General features: G+C 39.6%; 2 protein-coding genes across 2 annotated transcripts; both read left to right on the forward strand.

Annotated features, from left to right (window-relative positions):
- Positions 1 to 586: 586 nt before the first annotated feature.
- LOC132987535 (bifunctional apoptosis regulator-like) lies at positions 587 to 11,647 on the forward strand. Its single transcript, XM_061054655.1, has 9 exons — positions 587 to 958; positions 3,247 to 3,547; positions 4,330 to 4,428; positions 4,901 to 4,994; positions 8,445 to 8,617; positions 9,186 to 9,330; positions 9,526 to 9,705; positions 10,010 to 10,206; positions 10,382 to 11,647. The coding sequence occupies exons 2-9, from the start codon at positions 3,255 to 3,257 to the stop codon at positions 10,572 to 10,574; spliced, it is 1,374 nt and encodes a 457-aa protein (XP_060910638.1). The 5' UTR covers positions 587 to 958; positions 3,247 to 3,254; the 3' UTR covers positions 10,575 to 11,647.
- Positions 11,648 to 12,220: 573 nt separating this feature from the next.
- txndc11 (thioredoxin domain containing 11) lies at positions 12,221 to 26,805 on the forward strand. Its single transcript, XM_061054663.1, has 13 exons — positions 12,221 to 12,538; positions 13,825 to 13,921; positions 14,114 to 14,233; positions 15,944 to 16,041; positions 17,284 to 17,413; positions 17,522 to 17,615; positions 17,860 to 17,972; positions 18,088 to 18,291; positions 19,368 to 20,082; positions 22,056 to 22,240; positions 22,895 to 23,007; positions 23,149 to 23,229; positions 23,844 to 26,805. Exons 1-13 carry the CDS (start codon positions 12,414 to 12,416, stop codon positions 24,358 to 24,360), a joined length of 2,592 nt encoding a protein of 863 aa, XP_060910646.1. The 5' UTR covers positions 12,221 to 12,413; the 3' UTR covers positions 24,361 to 26,805.
- The last annotated feature ends 605 nt before the right edge of the window (positions 26,806 to 27,410 follow it).

Here is a 27,410-nt window from a genome sequence, read left to right on the forward strand (position 1 = left end):
TTGGTCGCCCCTGAGCATACATTGCACAGCCAACGTGTAACTTAATAGGTTACTGTTTTGTTATCAACGTTGTAGGGAAAACCTGAGACTTCAGGCCAGAATCTGAGTGACAGGATCAGATCTGAACTTTGCACTGTTAGCAGCTTTTAAAAGCCACATCAGCTGAAATCAATTGGTTTTTACAACATTTCCGAGGACGACTATGGACTAAGTTTATCGCCTCCCTTTAACTCCAGCCTAGGTGAGTGTGAATAAGACAAGTGTTATCAGGTAGGCCACTTCCACGTACTGTTTCACCACTCTGCTGTAGGCCTACGGATGATCGACACTCCCAAGGCTTCTTCCGACCGCGTTGTGTTCACGAGCTCGAATTCAAAATGTGGAAACAACAAGGCCCCGATTTAAATATGTTTCATTTTGCAGAACTATGAAACCATAAGGTTACTTTACGCGCACAGAAACTAGCAGTTACAACCTAATGCGAAGTCTCAATCGAGAAGGCATAGAAAATGAATTTGAAATGGGCCTACGTGCTTAAATGATAGTTTTTAAACAATCAAACCTCACATTCTTTTTTTGACGCGGTTTGTTTCCAGTTAATATGACGTGATTTCTGTTAATTCGGCACATTGGTCAGCAAGCTTTCTCGAAAGTAAATTATTCCGACTTGAGTGCGCCTCTTAGTACATTTTCCCGGATCACACTACATTTATCCGACTTTTTCCGACAGCACCCGAATGCATGAAGACGTAGCGTGGGCGGGTAGACGTGAGCGTGGGGTTTTCCACAGTTGCAGCAGCAGCAGCTCGGAGCCATGGCGACCGAAAATGTTTCTTTTTGTAGCTCCACGGACGGTATTATTCGGGTCTAGCTACTTTAAACATAGGTATTTACACACCTTTGAACCAGGTAGTCATGTCTTCCTCCAGCCGCTCACCTGTTAAAGGCCACTCCTGAGGTAACTCTGACTTTATGAATTACGTTGAATAGCAGCTATCTCACTAAAGGAAACGTGAACACTTACTGTTAGCTTTCTGTCCTTGCTTGTACCTATCACGACAGTCTCTGCATTAAAAAAACAAGTATTTTTTTTAGATGTTTTTACCATTCTTAAACGTCCATTCTTGTCAAAGCAAGAAATGTTGTTGTTGCCGAAATAGCTTATTGCTAACCACTAGCTACCCCAGCTAGCTGCATTTCTGTATGTCTTATCTATTTATTTGGCCTTATTTTATCATGACATTGACATCTTGTATGCAAAACACGTCAAAAACAAACAAAAAAAAGTTATGAACATGTGACATTATTATTAAAGCCTACTCTTTACCATCACAGATCTTTTTTTCTCATTAATTTACTTACTGGTATCTTAAACCACATCGAAATAACGCGTAAAAAGGCCATACATGTTTGTGTTTTTAAGCTGAGTTTGTACCCATTACCAGAAGTTGTGCATTCTTTACGTGTATGCTGAACAATTTTAAGTGGTTGCTGTTCAGTTTTTAGGTTTTTAGAGGTCTTTCCTACACGGAAGCATTTGGTTTTCTATAACGCCATAATGGAAACTATTTAAATTGGCTCTAGCTGCCAGATCAGTCAAACTGAAAGAAATACACCAGAAACACCAAATGTAGGTAGAAGTGCAGCTTAAAAAACCTATCTGTAACTTTACAACTGGGGACTCTTTTCAAAGTATGCATTAAAATGGCCCAGGTTATTTTTTCTTTCTGGGCTTAAGCAGTTCAGACTGTTATGTCAATATGCAATTTAACAGCGTAAGTGCTAAACCATAAATCAATTAGAAGACTACCAGTTCATTAAGCTTATGTTAGATATTCCTATAATCTTCTAAGTTCAATTGGTATTGCTGTTACACATCTTATCTACTCTATCTGTGTTTTAATAGACATTTTCCTATGAGAATATCACTTCTAATCTAGAGTGTCCTGTCTGTCTCCCTGTTTAAATTGTCTTAAATCCATATCTCTCTTCCTCTATCTTCTTTTTTTGACCTATCTGGTCGATAGTCCGGTTCTGCTCAAGGTTTTTTTTGCCTCTAAAAAGAATGTTGCTGCTCTTACCAAGTGCTTACACAATGTGGATTTGGTTGGAGGACTGTGAATAATTTTTCAATTAGCATTCAGTGCTGCTATAGACAGAAAAATAATAACTGAATGAATATTGAACCACTCATTTGTTTCAGCCTTTTTCCATGCAAAAATACAAACAACTTCCTGATTATAGCGCCTCTAATCTAAAGATGTTCTGCTTTTTTGGTGATCTAACATTGGCAACTGGATATGAGTTGTTGGTCAGACAATACAAGACATTTAAGATTATCACCTTGGGCTTTGGTAAACATCGTTTGGGCAAAACAAGCCTGTTTTGTTATATCTGGAAAATAAGAAATGTTATCCAGAATATTTCTTTAGCGCTATAGTACCTCATTATTATTATTTTTTTCCTTTCGTTCACACAATTAGCTATAAGTATTGTCCTCTGAAATGTAATTGCACTTTTTATTTGGGCAACCTTAAACATAATGCACACTGTGATTGGTTACACAAATCAAGAGTTTGTATATATACAACCATCCATGTAAAGAAAAAAAATGAAAGCTGATACATAAAACACTTTTGAACAGAATAGTATGGTTAATAAATAAGTTTTCAAGTCAAATATATTTGCATACATATAAAATAGGATAAAACAAAACAGTAGCACTGTATGGTCATTTTAAGGTGCTTGGAGCATTTTTTAAAAGGCTGTACCCTGTAACATTGCTCTGATAATAATAATCCTGATATATGTATTATATATGGCCTAGAAGAAGGCAAAGTATTCCACTGTCTCTGGAGCTGCCCCAAAATAAATATCAAAAAATGTTGGTAAAAGGTCATACAAACAATACCTACCTGATATTGTCTCTTTTGGGTTGCTGCTTGCATTTATCCTTTGTCTATACTTCCACCTCAATTGAGTTTTTCATGCACTAATGAAACCAGAACTTTGGCTCTGGGTCAGTTACTATGGTAACTGAGTCTGTAAACCTAACCTGGTCAGGAGCAGGTTTTATTCAATGAACCCTTAGTATCTCCCTGTCTCCTATACCGCTTACAGAGCCAGAAACGCTGTTTCATTGCATTTCCTCATTCATTCACTCAGTCCGTATCAAGCAACCCATTTTATATGTATTACTGAAACCATTTAGTTCTTCTTTTGTAACCCTTAATCTCCTCTTTTCAGACTTGGATATGTTAGACCAGATGGACTGGGATTTATTAGATGAGGGTCTGGGAGGATCAATGGAAGACAACCCTGACTTATCTGAAGTTCCTCAGTCAAACCCCTCCACCACCAACATTTCAGAACATGAATTCTCCTGTCACTGTTGCTACGACATCTTAGTGAACCCAACCACCTTGACCTGTGGCCACAACTTCTGCCGCCACTGTCTGGCCCTGTGGTGGGAGTCATCTCACAAGAATGAGTGCCCAGAGTGTCGAGAGAAATGGGAAGGCTTTCCTAAAGTCAACATACTGCTGAGGTATGCTTTTCACAGCCTGACTGTATGATGAATGAATGTTTGATTTTCTGACCACAGTTTTAGTATTTCTAACATGTGCCGTAGAAAACAGAGGCCTACATACAACATCTTGAGTAAAGAACTGTGTGTGACATGTGTGCTTTATATTCACATTCATGAGGGTAGAACATTGTGATTCTTGTGCTAATGCTATACCTGTGAGTTGGTTTCAGTACCAATACAATGTCTTACTTTGAATAAAATAATAATGTATTTCTTTTAATAATTAAAGAAATTTGTAAGCAATCTGTCTGAACAAACAGCAAAGGTAGAATTATGCATAAATACAGCAACTTAAAAATTGGTAAGATTGCAATCTTAATGTACAAATCCAAATAAAGAAGAAATATATTTAGTAATCCTGCGGGGGGGAATTCAATTTCACACTCTGTTGTTGAGACATGCTACACACGTATAGGCTGAAATACAATAATGGAGAGACTTCAGAGTGAGGGGGCTCAGAAGGTGAACTGGCAGCTGCCAGCAACCAGATTAATTCCCAGATATGGTCCACACCAGGACTTGAACATGTGATCCTCCAGTTCCCAACCCAAGTCCCTACAGACTGAGCTACTGCCGCCCCAACAGCAAGCATAACCACACTTTCCAGTAATGTTTTCCAATAGAACAAAGCCCAAAATGTATAACAAAACTTTAACCAACTTCTTGTTGTTTTATTATTGTAAATTTCACTCACACTTACTAATTGAAATTGCTAACTTTATGCCCTTTCTATTTTCTAGAGATGCAACAGACAAGCTGTTCAGTGAGGTTGTTCAGCGGAGGAGATCAGAAATCCAGGCCAACCCTAAAATCTCCCGGAGCTTACTGGCCTTCCAGAGGTAGGACACCACAACCTTTAACAAAAGCAGCTTTGGTTTTAAGATTTTTAACAGTGTGTCTCCTTGGCATAATTTGTACCTAAATTACCCAAATAAAACTCAACCAGCTGCTGAGATTTGAATATGTTGTGCTTGTGATTGCTTCTCTTTCTCTTTACCTATTTGTGTTTGTCATTGTAACAGAGCTCAGATGAGCATCCTTTTTGTAACATCATGGTAGTTGTTTTGTTTTTTCAAACTTGTAGCCTTCAGCCACAACTAAAGCTGACTTAAGTGACATCACTTAAGGCAAAAAAGGATGTCTCCCGCAGCTCTCTCTGAAATCACAAAACTTAAAACTCCCAAAGACCAAGACTTTCAAAGACAACAATGTTTTCCTCATGACCTTGTCTTGTGTCTTATCTGTTTACTTTTATGTGATACGATTGTGCTTTGAAGCAAATGAGCTGACTTTCATTCTGCATGTTTTTAGGTATGGTGACAACTTGGGCAGATCGAGGAAAAACCAGCACAAAGGAGCAGGCTTCTTCTTTTCTGGAGTCCTAAGTGCTCTCACGTGTGTAGCTGTAAGTATATCACTGCAGTGATAAACTCAGACTGCATGTTTCTATATTGACTTGTTGTATTTGAATTCATATGATAGCTGGCCTTGAAACGGATGCTATTATATGTAGCTACCTTTGTCACCTTCCAATCAATGCTACCACAGCAACAGCAGCTTTTACACTCTCTCACAGTTTTTGCAGCAGGTGACACAGGGGAGCGTCAGCAATAAAATAGGCTTGATTCTATTGTTTATTACTGGAGCGTTCTAACTGCCCGTGAGCAATGCAGCACGACGCTGCACGACGCAGCACGACGCTGCACGACGCAGCAGAAAACAAATTTGGCGCACTGTTATAGCCCTAACGCCACGTTTCTATGTTCCTCTCTGTTACTCACGTAGACGGAAAAGGAACAAGGACGGGGGGGCTCTACAATGAACGGGCATTTTCTTTTCTAACTTAACAGAGCTTGTTAGCTTGTTTTATAAAGTGGAGATAGCGGTCAGTGATTGAAATGTTGGGCTCTGACTTGTGTCAACAACACCTGAGGGCGCGGTCACACTGGCCAGCCGTACCATGCCGTACTCAAGCACAATTGGCCCCCCGCTGTGCCATTCCCACGCTGGCCGGCACGGGCCGCAGTCATACTGGCCAGGACTAACCGTGCCTATGCACGATTACCTCTTGTACATAACGTCGTTATATAACACATGCATGCTTTATGTTATTATGAAGCGTGCTCAGTTGACAAACAGGCGGAGAGAGAGAGAGAAAAAAAGGGACGCGCAGTCGAGTCCGCGTCTGCACATCACACAACAACACAGAACATGACAGCTACTTTTCTGACTTTGCGGCATATTTTAAGCCATTTTTATCAGACACAGCCATAAATAAATGTAAAAAATAAAATAGGCGCACGGCTGAGTCCGGGGGCGAGTCCGCGGCCGCAAATCGGCTACTTGTGGCTTATATTGAGTCATGTTATTCAGATACAGCCATGAAACTCTGGATTTCTCCATAATGAAGGCTGTCAGCGTTGTGTACCCGCGTGCTTGTGCTCTTGCATGAAGTGTACCGTGCCGAAGCACACCTCTCCGAAGTGTGCCAAAGCCAAACGAACTGGACTTTAGGGTTGCAGCGTGCTTGGGCAGGGTACGGATGGCCAGTGTGACCGCGCCCTGAGAAAAGCTTTTTCCGGCTCACCCTGAGCCGTTTATTGACGAGCCTCTGAGTGTTGTGATTTGAGTCAATAGCTCGTCAATACAAAGCACCACATCTCCGTTTGTCCACCTTCAATACGAAAGCACCAGATGTCATACTGTTTGGAAGGGGAAACTTAAATTCACAGAGCAAAGAATTAAATATATAACAGATGCATTGTGGACAGCCAGCGTGCCAGCGTGCCATCGTGCGCGATGTGAAGGGACATCCAACGCTTGCTAATCACGATTCCCACTATTAGAATCCAGTTGGTACAGTCTTAGTTAGAAAAAGTCTGACCCCAATGAGTGTCACTGATCAGTGTTGTATTGCATTATGTCTCTCAAACAAGTGTTTATTCTGTTGAGTCAACTGTTTTACTTGATATTATTACCAATACTTAATGTGCCTTTTCGTAAGAACCATTTTACACTTGTTCCTTTTTAGGATGTTAAGTTAATGTAGCACTTGCATTGTAAGTTCTGTTTGGGTTTGAAAAGAATTAGACGTGTTGTTCAAAGACTGGTCCAAAAATACAACATTGTTATGTAATATTTAGAGGTTAGCTCAGTAGTGATGAAGAAGTTTGTTCTTCCTATCATGTAGACATACCATGTTTATTTTGTCCATGTGGCACTTGGGAGCAACGACAATGTTTGTCTGCCACGTGGCAGCCTCTGTCTCTGTGTGTGTGTGTGTGTGTGTGTGTGTGTGTGTGTGTGTGTGTGTGTGTGTGTGTGTGTGTGTGTGTGTGTGTGTGTGTGTGTGTGTGTGTGTGTGTGTGTGTGTGTGTGTGTGTGTGTGTGTGTGTGTGTGTGTGTGTGTGTGTGTGTGTGTGTGTGTGTGTGTGTGTGTGTGTGTGTGTGTGTGTGTCTGCTCTGAGCAAGTAAATAGATTACAGCATGGTCCTGTTTCTGCCCTTAGATCAATTGTGGATGTCATGATATCATTAAAGTATTTTTGTAATAGGGGGCTTGATCTGTGTACGAAAGCATCAAGTTTATTTTGATGTTTCATTTTGTGTTGTCATGGCTCACATGAATTGTTCTCGGACATATTTCCTGCAAACTGAAATGTATATTATTTTGTCAAATCTGTCATCATGCTGTGAAAGATCTTGTGCTTACTTTATCGTTGCAATGCACATGTTACAAGTTTAACAGCAATATGAAAATCACCAAGGAATGCTCATGGTTTGTGCATTTGAACTGTCAAGCTATTATGGTGCTGGATGGATTTGCAGAGCTTTGCTTTTATTTTTATAATATTTGTTCTGTCTTTAGCGCAGAACATGTTCTTATTACATTGATAAATGAAAAGAATGAGGTTAGCAAATGTAAAGCAAAGAGCTTGGTCTATGATGAACATAGTCCCTGCACATGTTGAGCCATGATTGCTCATGACAGCACAACAGATCTTTTTTTTTTTTTTAAGTGATTCATACATGGTTCAAATGATTGATTACTTCACAACCCCTTTTGTTATCCAGCAGGATTAAAGCTACCAGATCAAATCTTAAAATTAGGTTATTCAAAATAAAAGAATAACGTAACCTGATAAAATCAGATAATCTAATTTGGGTTTTAATCCAAAACGGACTTCCAGTCCCTCTATCTTTATGTCATGTTTTCATAATTATATTGTTACATGTACTCAAGTCTCTGAGCTAGCAACCTGCATATTGGAAATGGTAATATTTGCCCCCTACATTCAAATGTATCACTAAACAAGTCTCCTCCTGACACTGTTTCCCAGGTCACTGTATCCTGGACTTAGTTTCACCAAATCATGATGGGTTCAACGTGACTTTGGTCAAGGTCTAGCAGGGCTTAATTGGAGTGTGTTGATAGGCTTGGCTTTGTTAGACTACTGTAGGCTAAATCAGAGCTTTGAACTGCTGCTTTGTGAGTAGTGAGCACCATACCAGAATTCTAAAATTGGATACAATCCTGGTAAAAATCAAATGATATCGATACCTGTAACTACAATGGAATCCTAGGCATCCAATAATGGGTAATTTCTTGTTTTGAATTCCTAAAAATTGGAAGCAAACTCCTGCACCATGTCTAAATTGTACAAATACATTGGCAATGTAATTTGTACAATTTAGTCAGACCTCTCTCTGTCTTTTGGGCAGCCTTCGGTACTATGACTGAATATATGTGATTTTTTTTTAAAGCTTCAGTACTTTTCAATACGAACAATCATTAAAGTTTTATTGTAAAATGCAAGGTATTGAAGTGTTGAACATTTTGATAACATTGTTTCTAGGTGGTAGTGCTGGTGTATCACTGGAGCAGTGGTGTGGTTGAGCAGCATGACCCTTTGATCAGTAAACCCGTATCGCGCTGGACGTCGGAGGAGGTCGTCTCCTGGCTAGAGAACCTGGGGCCCTGGGCTCAGCTATACAGAGAAGCTTTCCAACAGGAGAACGTCAATGGGAGGTAGATATATTACATAGGATCTTATTTTAAAGTGATTCCTTTGTCTTTCATTGTCCTTGTTTTGTTTTATGTGGACACATAATAACCTGCAAGCCACATCTTATAATATTCATCTGATTGTCATCCTTCCACTGTAGGACATAGTTCTCAAGTGAGGTGGAGCCATGCACAGACCCGCCTTAAAGTCCCTATGAAATAGATTTTCATATATCTGCCATATATGTTTAAATCAACTATTATCTGATTATGATACATCAAAATAACTGTATTTTCTCTTCCTGGGAAACAATTTGAATGTCTGAAGACTCATCCTGCACTAAGGGGATGTTCACTCATTTTTCGACCAATTAAAAAGGCTTTGTCGACGCCAACACTCCAATCACATTCACCCCAATGTTATGTCCTGCCTTCTGTCTTCTGATTGGTTTTATCCCATTTAAGTTGGAAATGGGGTGGGCAGTTGGATACTCTTAAAGTTCCGTTTCATGGTGACTTGAAGAAAAAGAGCTGAACACAGCAGCTCATGTTGTCGATCATTGTGCTTATGATCATTATTTCTCTGCATAAGGTTGCTGTTGATGCTTGGGGAAGAAGAGCTGATAAAACCTCCGTACAGCATTGAAAATCTGGCTCACCGACGTGCTGTTTTGGCTGAACTGGACAGAGTTAAAACCCTAGGGGTTAAACCTCCGCAGAACCTCTGGGAATACAAGGTAAAGAGTCAAATCTGCTATACTGTATGACTCAGAAGCTTTACAATCTTTTGTTTTTGGTGTTGTGTCACAGTCCAATCATTAAGGAAAATACCCCATACTGAAAGTTCTGACAAATGAGTCTCCAATAAATGTGTAATGTTTCTTTTTACAACCTATGGACTGTATGCTTCATTTTCTCTCACTTTCTGCCAGGCTGCTAATGCAGGGAAGTCTCTGTTCATGCTGTATGCACTGAAGCGCTCCCCTCGTCTCACGCTCTTCTACCTGTATTTATTTGACTACTCGGAAACCTTCCTGCCCTTCCTGCACACCTGCTGCCCGGCCATCACACACATCGAGCAGTCAGTGGAAGGCAGCTTCTTTAACTCACAGGTTAAACTTCCAGCTTAATCATTAATATTAAATATTAAATATTTTGTTCATCAGAACAGTATCTTGGATGGATTTAATCTATTGGGGCCATCTTCCCTCATCGTCTCTTGACACACTGTCACAAAATTAATGAATATAGTATTTGGCCAAATCTTTATAATTAAATAACTTAACTTAGAGTCTGATGAAGTTGCATATTCATTTAGAAAAATCACTCTCACTGTAATATTTTGTCTGTTTTAATTGTTTAATAGTGTATTTCAGCTGTTATCTCTTGTTTTCTACGATGTTCCTGTGTTTGTAGTTGGAGCCAAGTTGGCGACAGTGGGCGGAGTTCCTTGTGAAGTACATCCTGCTTCCGTACCAGCTGATAGCAGAGTTTGCGTGGGACTGGCTGGCCGTCCACTACTGGACGTCTCGCTTCATTATTGTCAACACGATGCTGCTGTCTGTGCTGGAAGGCTGCGCACTGTGGAGACTCTGGACCAGAGCCAGGATCAGGTACAAATGTTGGGGACAGCTATCAACATGCATATATTTTTTGCACAAGTTCCAAAACTATAACACTACCTAAAAACTGCATTGAATTGTTAGGCTGCATGTTAAGTTACATTTCGTACAATTCCCAATGGTGAAGAAGCCACACACTCCAACTTGTATTTTCCATTTTCCTCAGGACTCTGCCGCGCAACATGTGGAACCACTTGTGGAAGATGTTATCTCAGGGGTTTGCCTTTGCCCTCCTATGGCCTTTTCTCCCTCAGTTTGTGTGCAACTGCCTATTCTACTGGGCTCTCTACTTCAGCCCCATCATCAACATAGACCTGGTGGTGCAGCAGCTAATGCACCCAGAAACACAGGCACTGTAACAAACTGCATGTCATCAGTGCCAATTAATGCTGCACAGTTTGCCGCAAATAAAACAGACAGAATTTCCCGATGTTGAAGAGGATGAGTGTTTATTTATGGCAGTAAACTCACAGGACTCTGGCTTATTTGCTCCTGGGAAGGAAGATCCCTCGCTTCCTTTCTTGCGTCTCTGCTGGTCAGTTGGCAGATGGAACAAGAGAGCCATTGAGTTTTTTGTGGGAGAAACATAACAAACAAGATGAAGGGTGAGATGTCTGTGTTTTTATTGGAAGGTTAAATGCTGTGATATCTATCTCTGTGTACACAGTGCATTAACAACCCCCATTGCCTAAATGGTCCTATGGGCAGATATGCAAATAACAAGTCATATTTAAGAACTAGTGGTAGTGAAGACTGGCCTCATAAGGGGTTTCTGATTGCACTCACTAAGATGGCTGTGAGATCTTTTATACATACACAGACTTTGAAGGTGGAAAAAAACAGATTATTTTTTGTCTGACTTGCTTTGTTGGTCGTTCTAAACTATATGTGATCCATAACCAATTAAATGAACAACTGTTGCTTTATGAGTATCAGGTTGAACTAAGTCGATTTAACTTTAAAACGCATTATTCAACTCTTCAGTTCAGCTCTGGCTTTGACTTTGATCTTGGTGCCACAGAGAGGTCTTAAAATGTAAGCACTGAGGCTTAAATGTTGAGGGTTGTAGTTCTGCAGCATTATGGGAGTAATCTTTTTCTTCGCAAAAAGAATAATGAACAATAAAAGAAGTTCCATGTTTTCAATTCATTTCATTATACATGAGGCATTAGGTTTTAACTGTTTGACTCTGAAACAGATTAAAAAGAAATCATTATAATGAGCAGATTGTGTTGCTGGTACTGCTGAATATTTTGTTGCACATGTTTGTTATTGCTCAGTTGATTTTGAGATGGTTTACAATTCCATGTAACCAGTGGGCAGAGCAAATTGAATACTTTATTTTTTACATTTGCACTTAATAGTTAAACACTGTGATTTTGTTCTTCAATGTTCTCTACTGGCAGAAAAAAATAAAGATTTTTTAATAAGGTTATGTTTGGTGTGTCATATATTTACATTTCTAATGACTTAGTAATTGCTGTCAAAAGGATTATAAGGACAGGTAATATTAGCTAATAATAGTAGGCCTAGTAGTACTTAACTCACTTTTTTCTGATGTGTTATGTTTACAAATGAAAAAAAAAAACACGACCATGATTTAATTGTGTTATTGCAAGTAGAAGCCAAATAATTAAAGTGAAATCGAATAGAATTTGAGATTGATGGTAAGACAATAACGTATCCAGTAATGAACCTGAACATTTGTTATCGAACAAATTTGATTCATGTACATCTTTGTAAAGCCCGCCCTCCACTGTTCAGCAAAGGCAGTCGCCATAACTGCGTAGGGACGGTCTCAAAAAAGCACGAAACATTCAAAACGAAAAAATAACTAAATAAATCATTATTCGGGGGAAAAAAATAAAACATGCTACCGTAATTACTCGATCAAATCTGTTATGAACGTACGCTTATCAACCAATTAACCCATGAGTGTGTTGAAATATCGCGAGTCTTGTCACCGCCGGCACAATTTACACTCTCCCCCTTACGTCATTGTTGCGGAAGTGAAAAGTCTACGTGGGGAAGAAAGGTTGGTCCGACCGCGTTTACACACCAACAGCACCGATGTCCAATCCAGGATAGCTCCGTCCCCGTTTCGAACCACGGTTCCTCCCCGCCCCTCGTAGGCAAATGGACGCATTGAGCAGCCGCTGGGCCATATAAATGGGACGGAAAGCCGACGACAGCCTGTAATGCTGCGCCGGGTGCGGCAGTCATTCCGGCAGGTGCTGTTTCTGATGGCCCGGAGACCTGGTCTTCTCTGCGGGACTATCGTGCTCAGCGTCCTGCTCATACTGGCTGTTAAGTTCACATGCAGGTAACAGTCAGTGCTGTAAACACGTACAGTTTCTGTTAATATTACTGCAGTGTGTTTTGTGAGGAGACTAATAATGTTTACTTTGCTTGTTGTATTAATGTATAAATTAGCTATTACTCCTAACAATCTTATTAGCTGCTATAACCAGACAGGGTCCTCGTTATGTTGCTCAGATTAAACTGCTGTTAGACAAGAGGATTAACTAATACTGTAAACCGTTTACACATACTGTGCTACCACCAGAACAAGGATTTTGGATGTCTGTAGTGAAGACAACAGTGTAACAACACAGCTCTGTAGTAAACAACACACACTGATGTTTCAGTGAACTAAACCTGTGTGAAGGTTACCAGCTGTGAACATTGAAACCTGAAACAAATAGCAGCCAGCTGATCTCAGACTCATCCTGCTTCCTATCCTGTAATTGTGAAACAAGTGTTAAAATATTTTAATTGAATAGAAGTTTCATTACTAAAGTCAAAACTCTACTCTATGAAAAGTGTAAGCTCTTCTCCAATGGTTTATATTAGAACAGATGCTGATGCAATCTAAATAAAAATAATGATACAAATAGTAATTGATCAGTGGATATAATTAATACTTCACCTTGAAGTTTAAGTGAGATGTACTGTATTGGGTAATTTTCAGTAATTCTAAAAACGAATGAGAAGAAAACTAATTGATATTGAAATGAGTCAGCCTTAAACCATCAGAGATCCAAAATATGTTTGAAAACACATGAAAAAAGAATGCTAATTTATTACAAGAAAATGCCCCCAGAGCCCAGGACTAGTGTATGTTTTTAATTGGTCGGCAGTCGGTTTTGTGTTATCAAAAAAAACAATATTGACTCAATAAACAGAATGGAAATAGGTGCAAATGGTGGATTTTCAAAGATCATTTTCTTAATTAGTTCTTTCGACATATACATATTTTTATTTATATGTCAACCTTGAATCAACAAATAGTTTGAGCACAAATCACACAGTTTACCACCAGTGATTCTTCCAGTGAGAAGATTCTAATTTTAGGCAAATTCAGTTAATCTACCTTTATTTAGTGCCAATGCATTACAAATGTTATCGCAATACACTTTACAAAAGATGGGGGAAAAGGTGTATGTTTGGTATATTATCTACAAAGACCAAACATTAATCCATCTTGAGCACTGCTGACAAATGATCTCGGACTCACCCTGCCTCTTGACTGTGTCTTCTCATGAGAGTAGAAAGGGTTTTGTTTGTTGTGTATTTTGTGACTGACATAGAAATCTTTTCTTTCTGCAGCCGTGCTAAAAATGTGGTGGCAGCAGCTCGGCCTCCGGTGCGGTTCTTCTCTGCCGAGGCCCCGGTAGTGGACCTTTATCTGGGTCAGCTAGACCAGGTGAGATTCAAAGGCATCTGATATTTAAGACTTTTTTGTACCAGGAATTTCCTTCTTTGGATTTTCAAAAATCTGCATGGTACAAACAAGTCCTAGTCCGTGCTTGTGATAAACTCAAAATCATACTTGGGACACAAACAGTATTACATCCAAGTCTATAACACGTTTGTAATTCTTACATTTGTCTTCCAGGCAGAGCGTCTCAGGAGTGTTGCAGAAGTTTCTCTCATCTTCTTCTATGCACCGTGGTGTGCTCACTCCATGGCTGCAAGGCAGGAAGTGCAGCAGGTAGCTAAGAAGCTGGCCAAACAGGTACAGAACACCTGAGCACACAACAGGCACTCTGGAATGTCAATGACACCATATCTCATGATCACAGACATGGTGGCAGCATTGAAGGGATACTGAGTAAATGTGTAAGGTAGAGATTTCTGCTGAAGTTATAACATAAAATCAAGCCTTAAATGAATAATGGAGAATTAACTAGACTTTGTCCTGTTGGAAGGTAGGACATGGTGGTTTGTCCTAATGAGTGTGGTTTTGCTAGAATTAGAAGTGCATGCTTTAGCGAGCTCCAGAACTGTTGTTATCAGAGCTGTTTCTCTTTGACTCAGGAGAGTGTATTGAACTACAACTTTATGCAAATGGTAAAGGAACTTGGGCTTGTAGAGCGCTTTCAAGTCGTCTGACTACTCTAAGCACTTTTACACCGCAGGTCACACCCACACATTCTTACACTGATGGCAGAGGCTGCTGTGTGAAGTGACCATCAGAAGTAACTAATCCCATTCACACACACTCGTACGCCGCTGATGAAGCAGCGGGAGCAATTTGGGGTAAAATGTCTTGCCCAAAGACACATCGGACATATTGCTGCAGGAGCTGGGATTAGATTATATACAAACCTAACCAGGTACTTTTATAGCGTAAAACTAACCAAACTGTGACCCATTTACAAAACTAAACTAACCTGATAATAGTGTTTTAACGCGTACTAGTAAATTCCAATGTGTTGTCGGGGTAAGCCGATGTCAGAATGCAGCAGGTAATACGCAGGAAAATGCACTGCGAGCGCGTGGGAAGGGTAAGGGTTGTACACATTTATATCACTCGACGTCTGTGGGATGAGAGTGCAACCGGTGCGCTCTCCGTGCATGTAATGAGAAAGCTTCATTATGTTTTGTGTTCATCAGTATGTTCTTCTCCGCTCTTTTGTTGATACAGTGAATGTGTTAAACCACACCCAACATTGATATTAAAGTTAGAATTGGTCAGAGTCTGACTCAGTGGCTTTGTCCGCCATCTCCACGTAGTTCTTTTTACATCATGTCCTGCCTCCTGAGGCAAATAAAATGTCACTGTATTAGTGTGTAAATGTAATGAAAGTGACACAAAGTTTAAAAGCGACAACCTGTGACATTATACATTTAAATGAGTTTAATATTGGAGGATTTAGTTGTACTTATTGTACATTATAGTTTTATGATGGATTATTGGAGAACTTATCGATAGTCATGTAAAGTCAACCTAAAATCTGCTCAAAGATGGAATCCTTGCTGCAGTTATGCAAGCTAAAAAGGAGAGAAACAATAAGTGTATCTTTGTGTCGTTGCAGTGATCACAAACAAATAAAACACATCTCTGTTTGAAGTTACAATTCAGGTTGGTCTCCTGTCGGTCTAATTTAAGGTTTACTTGGGTCAAAGATAAGGTTAACAAACAACTTTTTGATTACAGTCTTACTAGCTTATCTAAACAGTGAGCAGGCACACAACACACTGTGTCACACACTATATAGGGCATAAGACATCACCCCTGGGCATAGCACCGCTTTAAGGGAGTCCTGGTGGGATGTCTTATGGCGGGCACAGTTTTTGGAGCTTGTTTGGAATGAAACTGTATAAAGTCTGTACTACCTCACTACAAATACCCATCACACACCGTACCCCGCTGAGGTCTTGAAACTGTTTTGTTTGCTACGCTCTGATTCTTTGTTTCGCTCTCTTTCTCTCTCAAACACAGGTGCAGTTTGTGGCCGTTAACTGCTGGTGGAGTCTGGGGAAATGCAGGAAGCAGAACCGCTTCTATCAGTACCCGATCATCCATCTGTTCTATAGAAGGTGAGACAGAGGACACATGTCCTATTCAAAGTTATGTTCCCAGCTATAATAGTAGACTATTAATGGTCGTGTTTAAGAAGTGACAGACTTATAAACTCATTGTTAGGAATTATTTAGCTTCCTTTAAATTAGCCAACATCCTGGTAGTTTGAGGGTTCTGACTTCTAGTCAGTTTATTGTCAATATCCCAGCTGAGTATAACAAACAATCACTCTGGTGAAACAGAAAAGCAGAGTGAGTCTTTTAAACAATAACTTTTTGGAACAAAATATTTCAAATAAAATGATATAATTAATATTAATTAATTAATAGTTTTAAATGGGGCTGATACAGAAGCATTAATATACTACTTATTTTATATTATTAGTGTTTTTTGCATTTTTACATTCATTTTCCACAGCAAATAAATGGAACTACAAAATGATAAACCACTTAGGGTGCCGATGGCCCTGAGGTTTGGTTGCGCCCCATGTATGGAGACTATGAAATTGGACGGTCTGGGTTCAGTTCCGACCCGTGACTCCTTTCCTGCATGTCAGTCCCCACTCTCTCCCTCGTCTCCTACTCTATCCACAGTCCTATCAAATAAAAGTATAAAAACCCCAAAATATATATTTAAAAAAAATTATAACCCCTTATAAGGGCAGAGGCAATTGGGATCATCAAATGTCTCAATCAAGTATACAGCAAAGCTTGAAGTGTTTGTAAACATTATACAGCACTAAAGACAACCATTGTTTAAATTCTTGATTAATATTCAGTTTATTTCTTGATTTTTCTGGATTACTTGATTATTTATCCTCCTGACTCATGTTTGATTATTTTTGTACAAAATCATATCCATCATTATCAAGCAGACAATATCAGTAAAGAGAGAAAGGATACCTCTCTGTCCACAGGGTGGCGCCAAATTCAACACAAACCAAAAGTTCAGCACAGGACTTTAACATCATCTAAGCTTGTCAACTTGAGTAAAGTAATCCTTTGTGGCTCAATTGGTAGGGTCGTCGCCATCTGCCAGAAGGTCAAGGGTTCGATCCCCAGCTGAGCAACATGTCCGATGTGTCCTTGGGCCCCGTATTGCTCCCGCTGCTTCGGTGGCAGTGTATGAATGGATTAGTGTTGTACTTACTCTCTCTCTTACGTCGCTTTGGATAAAAACGTCTGCTAAGTAAATTGTAACATTGTAAATTGTAACATATTATCTTATATATTCATGTTCTTTGTATTTGTTTGCTGTAGGTTTGGGCCCATAGAGTATAAGGGTCCATTCATGGCTTCTTATGTTGAAAATTTTATTCTCCGAGTCATCACACCGCTCACTTACCTCCCATCCCGAGCCACACTTGAGAAGTTCCTCTCCTACCACGAGGTATTGATTTTCCACACTCATCTGACTGAGAGTTGGCTGTGTTATTATTTAGATCATCTTTGAATGAGGTATTGTTTTCTGATGGTATACTCTGTCTCCTTTGTACAGTCTCGAGTGGTGGGTTTCTTCCAGTTTAACTCCTCTCCTCAGCCGCCGGGATACATCACATATCTTTCATCTGCCCTCCAGGCCCTTAAGAGGGGTAAGACATGATCATAATGCTCTATGGTCACATATTTCAATTTTGTTAAGTTTTTTTAGAATTCAATTTAGTGTTGAAAATAGAGCTGTACTTTGATGTTTGGATATAATAAACGTCTATGGAGAGTGTTTAAACTTGCATATTGTTGGCTTGTTGGTAAGACTATGAAATCCAGTGTAAGTTAAGGCAGAAATGACAGAAACGTTTTAGTCTTAAACTAGGAGTCTCTCTGTTTCTGGTGCAGATTTCCGTGGTGCTATACATTTCGGGGTCGTGACCAACAAGCAGGTGGCAGAGGCCATCTCACTAAAAGAAGATGAAACTGTTTATCTTTACAGAAGATTAAACTCCTCTTTGGTAAGCAAGGTCACCTGGTCATATTCCACTTATTATTGCTTTATATACTTTAGAATACTTCAGGTAGATATTAAAGTGTTGCCTGAGCATTGTGCTGTATGTTTTCTCTCATTAGATTTTCCCTCGAAGGGAACGCAACTTCACATCAGAGGCCATCTGTAGCTGGGTGTTTGAACACCATGAGACCGTCCTCCACTGGCTGCAGCCTCCAGGAACAAAGTCTCGCCTCCTGGAGAAAGAGCTGACTAAAGGTCCGGCTTTGCTGCTGTTCCTGCCGCACAATCCTCTCGCCTTACAGCCCAGTCCAATTCTACAGCAGGTGAGACACCTCCAGTATCTGACCTGAAGAGTTGTATTTGAACAGTAGACAAGAAGATTTTGCTTTGTATTGTGAGGAGTAGGTTTCTCTCATGCCGCCGTACTCTGGGTTCAATTTTGTCCCCTAACTGTAGAACACATGGTGGTGACGATATTAGAATTTGAAACTTCTATATGATGCTGGTTATAAACGAACATTATTGATACCTGTTTCAATACAGGGGCAGAAAAGTCCTATGCCCCCAAAAGTGGAAACTTTCTGTTTTTAATTACCAAAAACTGCAAGAAAACTGCTCTCTAAATATGATAATTTATGCTGATGATGACACTTAGCTGTATGTGCATACAGTAGTTTTGTGACTCTTAGTAATTGTGTTGACAGATCTAAAGATCCTTTAGCTAAACAAAAATAAATTAGAGATAAAAAAAAATGTAGGCAAATCAACTCTATTCAGGTTGCACCTGTCCACTCAGATTCTGATACAGATACTGATTCCAAAAAAATTTGTAATAATTATTTTTTGTTGTTGTTGTAGGCATTATGTGTCAGGTTACACAGAACTGTAGTGTCCTGGCATTGCATTTCTTATTGAAAGAGCAAAAATAATTTTTTTAAAAACCCCATCGAAATAAAAATGAGTCAAAGAAATATTTTTGAACATTGTGCTGGCTTCACACACAAACATGTAGTAGCAACAACTGTGAGTTTACAAATTAAACATTTTAAACTGAAGTGCAAGAACTTTACTTTTCAATCATATAGAAGGAGTTGTTTAAACTTGTCTGAATGTCTTGATGCAGACGGCACTTGCAGGGGTTAGGGTTAGGGTTTGGCAGAAGTGCCCAACCATCTTTCTTGATCAGTGAATTGGATCGGTGATGTCAGTCTGATATCCAATATGTGATTTACGTAAATATCAGGCCGTAGGAAAAATGTCTTGGAAATTCGTAGTGAGAAATTGGCTTACTTGAAACAGAAATAATTAAGTCAGAATTGTATTGATATAAATACATTTTATATACATAAACATAACATAAAATTATAATATGATTACTTATTTCCTATTTATCTTGCAGGTTGCAGACATTGCTGTGCGCTATCATTCCTGTGACAACAATAACCACTCAAGCTTGGACAAAAGTTTCACCTCCCACTCACCATGCTGCCAGTCGGTTCTTCTCTCAGAATCCAGCACAAGTGTGTGTGAGGTGTGCCTCAGTTTGTCACGACTGAGTCTGACCGGCACCTCTGCACGCTGCTCGTTCCCTTCAGTGGCTCAGGAAGGAGACTTGTTGCAGCCTTATCTCAGACACTGCTGTCTGCACCAACTATCTGCCCCCATGTCCATAAAAAGCTCCCTGGCTTGTAGTGACTTTTTGAACAGCTACAGTCCGTTTAGTCGATACAGTGCCTGCTGCAGAACAGTAGAACCTCAACTCAGCAACGAATCACAAGCCAAAGAGGAGCCAGACGTGCAAAAAGTTCCCTTCACGCCTCACTCTATGTCCGTCCCTCCGTCTTCCGTCCCTCTGCAGAACGGAGACAGCATCACAGGGCTGTGGTGTACGACAAACAGGACGCTCAGGTTTTATGTGCTTGATGTCGCTCTGAACTGGCCTCTGGCCGTGAGGCTGGGAGCAACACGCAACAGAAATGCTTCTCTTCATCCGGAGGCTGGCGCTCTAGGAGACGGGAGTAATGACGGGTCGTTTGCTGCGATTGTGAACCTGAAGGATGAGGTTCATTATGTTCTCCACCGCAGCCCGGCAGCCACTCTGACTGAGTCTTTGGGTAAGGAGGACTTTATTTCATCCATATTCGGACTGCCCGCTTAAAGTTGATGATTTAAAGATGAGTCAAGTCGCTTTTGTCTTTTGGATTGCTACATTCTCTTTACTAGCTGCATTTACGTTCAATATCATGTAGTAAATTGCAGGATAACTTACAACTCGATATGTTGACAACAATAAGGATAATATCACGATAAAGTCATTCTGCATTTTATGATGTGTACAGTATAGCAAGACAATTGCAAAGTGCAGGATTTAGTGTCATTTATCACATTTATCATTTTTATTTCCAACATAATTCCTCTGTCGTCTTCTTTTGTCTGACAGCTTCTTATTTGGCCATTTTATGTCTGTTCAAGTTACCCTCATTCATCCGCTTAGCACCACTATGAGCAGTCATGAAGTAGTGACGCAGTGAGTCAAATTGGCAGGGAAATCTGTCCTCTCAAGGTTTTGATATTCACCACACCGCTAATTCAAAGAGGCAAGCTCTTACAAGCTTTACAAATGTTCAAATGTATCGCCAGAGTTTACGTTGTTGATTGAAGCCTATTTATCCACAGAGGGCTTCTCCTCCACTAAGCAAAATTATGTTTACTTATTGATGAAAGGGTTCTGAACGATTCAAATCTGAATAAAAAAAATGTTTGTAATCCTGTTTAAAATTAAAAGTTGAGCAGACAGAGATCATTTTCTAATGTTGTATAGCATACAAAACATTTAAGTCAGTAAATAAGACTTAATATTTCATACACAAACTGATTCAATTTCCTGATTCTGTAATCATAAATCATATCCTGAATGGATTAATGTAATTTTGTAAAAACAAATGGAAAGTTAGATCAAATAAGCACAGATGGTATGTTAACCTTCTTGATTCAAGTCTAAAGAAAATTCACTACATGACCTAAGACAGATGTTTTGCATACTTTGCCCTTCGGCAGATTTGCTTGTGGCTTCGTCTAACAGTCATTTGCATTCTGTATCTGTACCGGTGTTTTTACAAAATGTGCACCACTAAGAATAGAGCAATGAATTGTTCTCAGGGTGCTGTGACCAGTGAACAAACTTCTTATCGATAAATGTCACTAAAACCACGACTCATTATTACTACAAAGATATTTAAAGTGACACTGCCTCCCTGTGACCCATTTTGAAAAGAAGAGGAGGCTCTTTTTGATGCATGTAGTGTTTACAGTCATTTGTTCTTCTAGAAACCGCACAAGGAGGGAGAAATACAGTAGTAATAATAATAATACATTTCATTTATAATGCACTTTACATTTAAACGAAAATCTCAAAGTGCTACAATTTCAATAAAAACAATAGAAATAGTCAAAGTCAAAATCAGAGTTAACAACCTAAGCATAAATCAAGATCTAAAAAGCAGTGGTTTAAGGGAAAAGGTTTTTAGGAGAAGGCTCTTTTAAAGAGGAGAGTTTTCAGATCCTTTTTGAAGGAGTCCACTGTCTGTGGGGCCCTCAGGTTTGTGGGGAGAGCGTTCCATAGGCAGCGCTGTTCTGTATGTATTGGAGCTTCTGTATGCGCTTGCCACGGATCCCGATGAAAAGTTTGTTGCTGTAGTCGAGCCTGGAGGAGACAAAGGCGTGGACGAGTTTCTCAGCATGCTGCACACACGCTGAAAATGACACATCTTGTTTGTGAAGACTTTCTGGCTTTGCTCATTTACAATAATATACAACAACTGCCTAAGATCTTTAACCAATATTTCTTTATGATTCATGATTAGAATAAACCTAAAGGCACAAAGTAATGCCTTATACTAGTTGTTTTTCTTACTAGTTTGTATTTACCTTCTCACTTGTTAAATATGTTCCATAGATAAATTGCCAAATACACACACACATATTAAGTGTTCCATTGACGCACACTAGTTGGTTAAAGATTGTGTTTTTTGATCCTTTTAGCAGTTTTAGTTGTGTTGATTGTGTCTGTCTGTGTGTCTTGTTAAAGAGGCCTTCATCAGGAACTTCAGTGCTCCATACAGCCTCCTGCAGAGACATTTGGTGGGAGAAGAGGGGGAAACTAGTTATTCACAACAACAACAACAACAACACCAGCAGCATTCGTCCAGACCCCTCCTCATCAAGGAACTGACCACTTCCTCCTTCCTGCCCTCCGTCATGGACCACCAAAAGGTGATGAAAATTAAAAAAAACACTCTCACCCTCACTCAAACAACTCTTCATTTTAAATTTGAGCAAAATTAGGCTCCTTCCAAAACCAGCTGATATCAAACAGAACTGGATAAGAAAGCCCTTTAAAAGAGGACATACGCTAGCTCTGTACCTCTAAACAACTTGCACACGCTGTTAAATTTAAGAAACTGATCAAAAAAATCAAAGTAAAAGATTAAAAAAAAAAATCTGATTCATGCTGTCAAGCTTAAATCAGGGAACAACCAAAGTCTTAAACATTTGAATTAAAATGGTTAAAGTAAGCAACAGGTTTCACTTTTGACATACTACTTTAAATATGAGATATTTAAAACTAGGTTCATGGGGTGCCGGTAGCCTATTGGTTAGTGTGTGTGTCCATGTACAGAGGCTATAGACCGCTTCGATGATGTTCGATGATGACAGTTTTTGTGTTTATCTCAGGGCTAGATGTAAATGGATTTATTCACAGTATCAACAAATGAGTGGTGAAGAACATAGCTTGAAACCTGTGTTCATCATTGTTCTGCTGCCTGTCTTGGCCAGCACACTCTTGATAAGGAGATTTGTAATCTCAACAAGCTTCTCCTTTAAGGTTCAATCAAATACATAATTGAAGTGTGTGTACTCCTGCAGGATGTGCTGCTGTTCTACTACACTCAGTGGTGTGGTTTCTGCTCTGTCCTCAACCACATCATCATCCAGCTGGCCAGAATATTACAGGGAAACAGCAGCATCATTGTGGCCAGGTACAGCATGTTGTTGTTTTCTGTTGCTGACTCTTGTTGATATATAGATATTTTTTAGTGCAAGATTTACGCTATTTAATGTTTCAATATCACGTCTCTGCTCCAACTGTTTTTAATAATATAATAACATTTTGTATGTAGGGTGAATGTTGCACGTAATGACCTACCGTGGGAGTTCATGGTCGATCACGTTCCCTCCATCCTCCTCTTTCCCAAGTTCAGGTAAGAGAGACACGTTTATTCGATTTTTCCTGTAACACATGGACCTTTACCTGGCCAACACCAGAATACCATGAGAGCTGAAATGATTGAGAAATATGTCAAACTGCATTCAAAGAATTAACATGTTCCATGTCTACACTGTAAAGAGACGAGTCTTACAAAGTGTATTTTTGTAATTTCTAGTCTGAAGTAACTCATTCACCTGACAAAAACATCTTATTTCAAGTTGATACAAGCAGAAAATAGGGCCTGACTCCTTGTGCCTATGCAGCAAGCGATATTTGTTAAGTTTCTTGAATTAAGAAAAAGATTCTCTTTGCTTTATTTCTGCTGAAAGAAAAAGTAAATTCTTAAAGTTTTGGACTGACCAACAAAAAAGCACATCACCCCAAACATTAGGACAATGTGATGGACAGTTTTGCTAAAAAGAAAAACCTGTCAGATTTAAACAGTAATAAAAGTTGTTTTGGTTTCATGCTGGTGCTCAAGGGCGACATCTGATGGATCAAAAAGTCGCATATAAAGTCGCATATAAAGCCTTTAACAACAATGTTAAAATTGAGTTTTCACAGAATTGTATTCACTTGTGTTTTTGTTTTTTCTTTTGTTTAAAGGAAACATTTTAGCGTGAAGTTTCCTGACGACCTTCCCATCACGTTACCAAACCTCCTGAACTTCCTGCTGCAGCACTCTGGCTCTGACAAACCTGTGACTGCTCCTGGAGAAGCAGACAGTCCAGCAGCAAACACCGTCCTCCGCGCAGAGTTCCTGGCACTCCAGCGAGAGGTTCAAGTGCTTCTTCACGCCCGCGAACGTCTCTCCCAACAGTTGGCGCAGCTATGGCGCGAAAACCGCCGACTAACATTCGACGTTCACAGCTTAGAGGCACAGAACGCTGAGCTGCGGCGGGAGAGGCAAAGCCTAGAAGAGCAGCACCGGGAGAAGAGCCGGCTGCTTGGGGAGGCAGTGAGACGTCTGCAGGAGCTGGCAGAGACCTCTGAGAACCTGTTAAATGAAAACACTCTGCTCAGAGTCCTGCTGAGGGCACTGAAGGACAGGACGGAGGCTAAAGAGCAGGCGGAGGAGGAGAGAAAAGAGGCGGAACAGAAAAGAAGTCGTATGGCCTCGTGACATTGAACCTGAAGGGTTCTGAGGTGATACTGAGAGGAAAGAGGGCCAGGGAGAGAAAGCAGAGCTGAAATGGAGGAGGAATAAAAAGCTGCTGTTAGATCTGTTATGGAGTGAAAAAGGAGGCCTATGTAGAAACCAAAGGCCTTATTAATATGTCAAACAGAAAAGTGAGGAAGAGATGACCGTTTTGAGTCTGTCAGAAGAACAACTGAGACTACTGCTACATCAGGACACATGTAAGGAAACAAATCCAAGTAGCAAGGGCAGACACAATACTCTTAAGTGCTGTGGGCTTAGGAACACACTTGTACGAGAATTAAGTGCCAACTGTCCAACTCAAACTACTCATTTCTGATGCTGTGCTTAACCTGAGTTAATTGTACTACACAGACCCTGCAGCCAAACTCTCTCCCCTAACCCCTGTAGACGACAAGAACAAATACAAGCTGAGTAAAATACACCCTCAAGGGTTGAAATAACTTCTAGTTTTCTGAAGCAGCTTAAGTGTAATTCAGTATTATGTACATCTCCACTTCACATAACAATACTGGGACTTACTTAACTGTCCAAAATGCAAGATCAAGCTTCCCAAGTTCACTACTTCATAAACCAATCTGAAACGGTAAATTAAAGCTCCTGTGAGGACTCTTTGACTGGTTATGAAATAGACTTAAATAATTCTAAAGACTCTATATAACCTACGAAAGGAACAAGACTGCCAACAACACTATTGATCATTTATAAAAGTACACAGCGATATGCTTGTTTAAAGACAGCAGGATGAGATGTTCTGTCAGATCAGCAGAGAGGTAGGAGGTTCAGCTTTGTGCGCCAAAACTAGTGACACATGAAGGTTCCTTACAGGAGCTTTAATAGCTCCCAAAAGAGTTTGCAGACAATAAATTCTTCTTGAATGATGTAAATCAGTCGCGTACACAGAGAGTTACACTATGCTGCCAATACAAATGGTTCAGATCTTTGATGCCACCTTGGATGTCTTATAGATGCTTCAGGTAACCATGGTTTAAGAACGGTGAAACAGAACTGATTATAGGTTATTTATCTTGTGACAACTGCAAGAAATACAACAGTGCAGTGCCAATGTAAGTCAGAGCTACACAGACTAAAGCAGCTTTACACCAAGGCTTCAGAGGACTTCTCATCGTCAGGGTCTGCAAACAGAGCTGCTTTGGCTCAGCTTGTGTCAGGATGTCGTACTATTTGTCAAGGTTAAGATTCCTTCAGTGTTCACTAACCTCAAGATTTGAAATAGAAGCCAAACAAGCCAAAGAGGCCTCCTCCTACTCTTCAGAACAAACAGCTCAGGAAATTTGAACAGGTGAAAACACTAATCTAGAAATGAAGTGTCGCTATCTTTGGCAAACACTATAAAGAGAGAGAGATACAAGAAGACAAGTTCTTTAAGATAGTTATTAGTGATGGTTTAATCTAATGAAATCAAAAGTCAAATTAGAGAATCACAGCTCTTTTGTATTCATTAAAGAAAGCCTAAGCAGACATCCATACATTTAATTGTACTCTGTTTCCTGTGATGGAAAGTCATTTCAAGTTTGTTTTCTCAAGATTTATGTTGTTACCTCGAAATAAATCGAATCAATAAAAACCCTGTTTCCCCCATGATACTGATTTATTTTCTCCAGGTCTTGAGAAAACAACAGAAATGAACTCGTTATAACGGGAAAACGTTGTAATCCTGAAATAACCAGATCATTAAGTCATGATCTCGAGAAAATGTACAAAGTTTCCTCGATAGAAAAAAGGGAGTAAAATAAAATGTATCGATGCATGTCCGCTTAATGCTTCTGTAAATAATTTTATTCTTGCTTTTGTTCTTTTTTTTTTGAAGGAATTGTTCCATTTCAGACTCTTAACATCATTACAAGAGAAAAGGCAAAGTGGGACAATGTACAATATGCTGAATTATCAGAAAAAAAAAAAAAAATGAAGGATTTGAGTATGTGATCAGAAAATGTATCCAAACAAAGGCATGGTTCCTCCTGCCTTTAAGATAATTAATTAATTAATTACACTATGTTGGATGCTATGATATGCTGATGGCACCCCCTACCCTACCCCCCCCCCCCCCCCCCCCCTATTCCTTGAAGTGCTTGACCACAGGTTAGTGCTGTAGAGTTTGGCTGCAGGAGCGAGAGGGCTAATGATGAAGCTGAGACTTATTTGATACTGATGCAGCATCTGCTCACTGTTCTGCAGGTGAGCCAATGAGCACTTGAAATAATTTGCAAGATTTTTCTTTTGTGTTTGAAGGGGATATAGTTCTTTTGTTATCTATTTTTACAGGAATCATTGACTCATTCAAATATTATTTCTTTGTAACTATTCAGGTATTAAGACTGAGATGCTGCAATCGTTTACATGTGAAATATTGCACCTGTTTTTACTGATTAAAATTCTTTCACCTTATTGTTTTCCTTTGTGATACAGTGGCCGGTGTCTGAGATGGCTGATTTAAATATTTATATTGCATCTAAGTCAATGAACAAAACCAGTGCATTCATGTCCAAAAACTAAACAATATGTAAAAGATAAAGAAGTACATTTGAGTAAAATTGCAATCACTGTATTTGTAACCTCATTTGAAGGACGACTTGCCATCTATCATGAACTAAAAATCATCTCATAAGTTGCTCCTTTAAACCCTTTTTCTGGCTTTGCAGGATCTCTGCTTGTAAAACAAAGTTAATATCTGCTGTTTTCTACGATTTCATGATGATTTAGAAAAAGAAATCAAGAAAATAAGCTTCTCGTGTGCATCAAAAAATAAATCCCTTATTAAACTCTTGAACAGGCGGAGCAAAAACAAGCATTTCTCCCAAAAAAATGTATGTCTTAACTGTTCTAGGAAATTGTCCAAGCATTTTGAGGATAAAATTAAGTTGGACGAAAAAAACTAGTTCGTGTAAACCTTTCTCTGGCTGCTGCTTCACTGTGACCTCTTCCTCTATCTTCAGCAGAGTGCAAAACAGCAGATCTAATTTGTTTGGAGGAGCATGTGCTGTTCATTTCTG

Source organism: Labrus mixtus, chromosome 2, assembly GCF_963584025.1.
Source record: "Labrus mixtus chromosome 2, fLabMix1.1, whole genome shotgun sequence".
NCBI classification, from domain to species: Eukaryota; Metazoa; Chordata; class Actinopteri; order Labriformes; family Labridae; genus Labrus; species Labrus mixtus.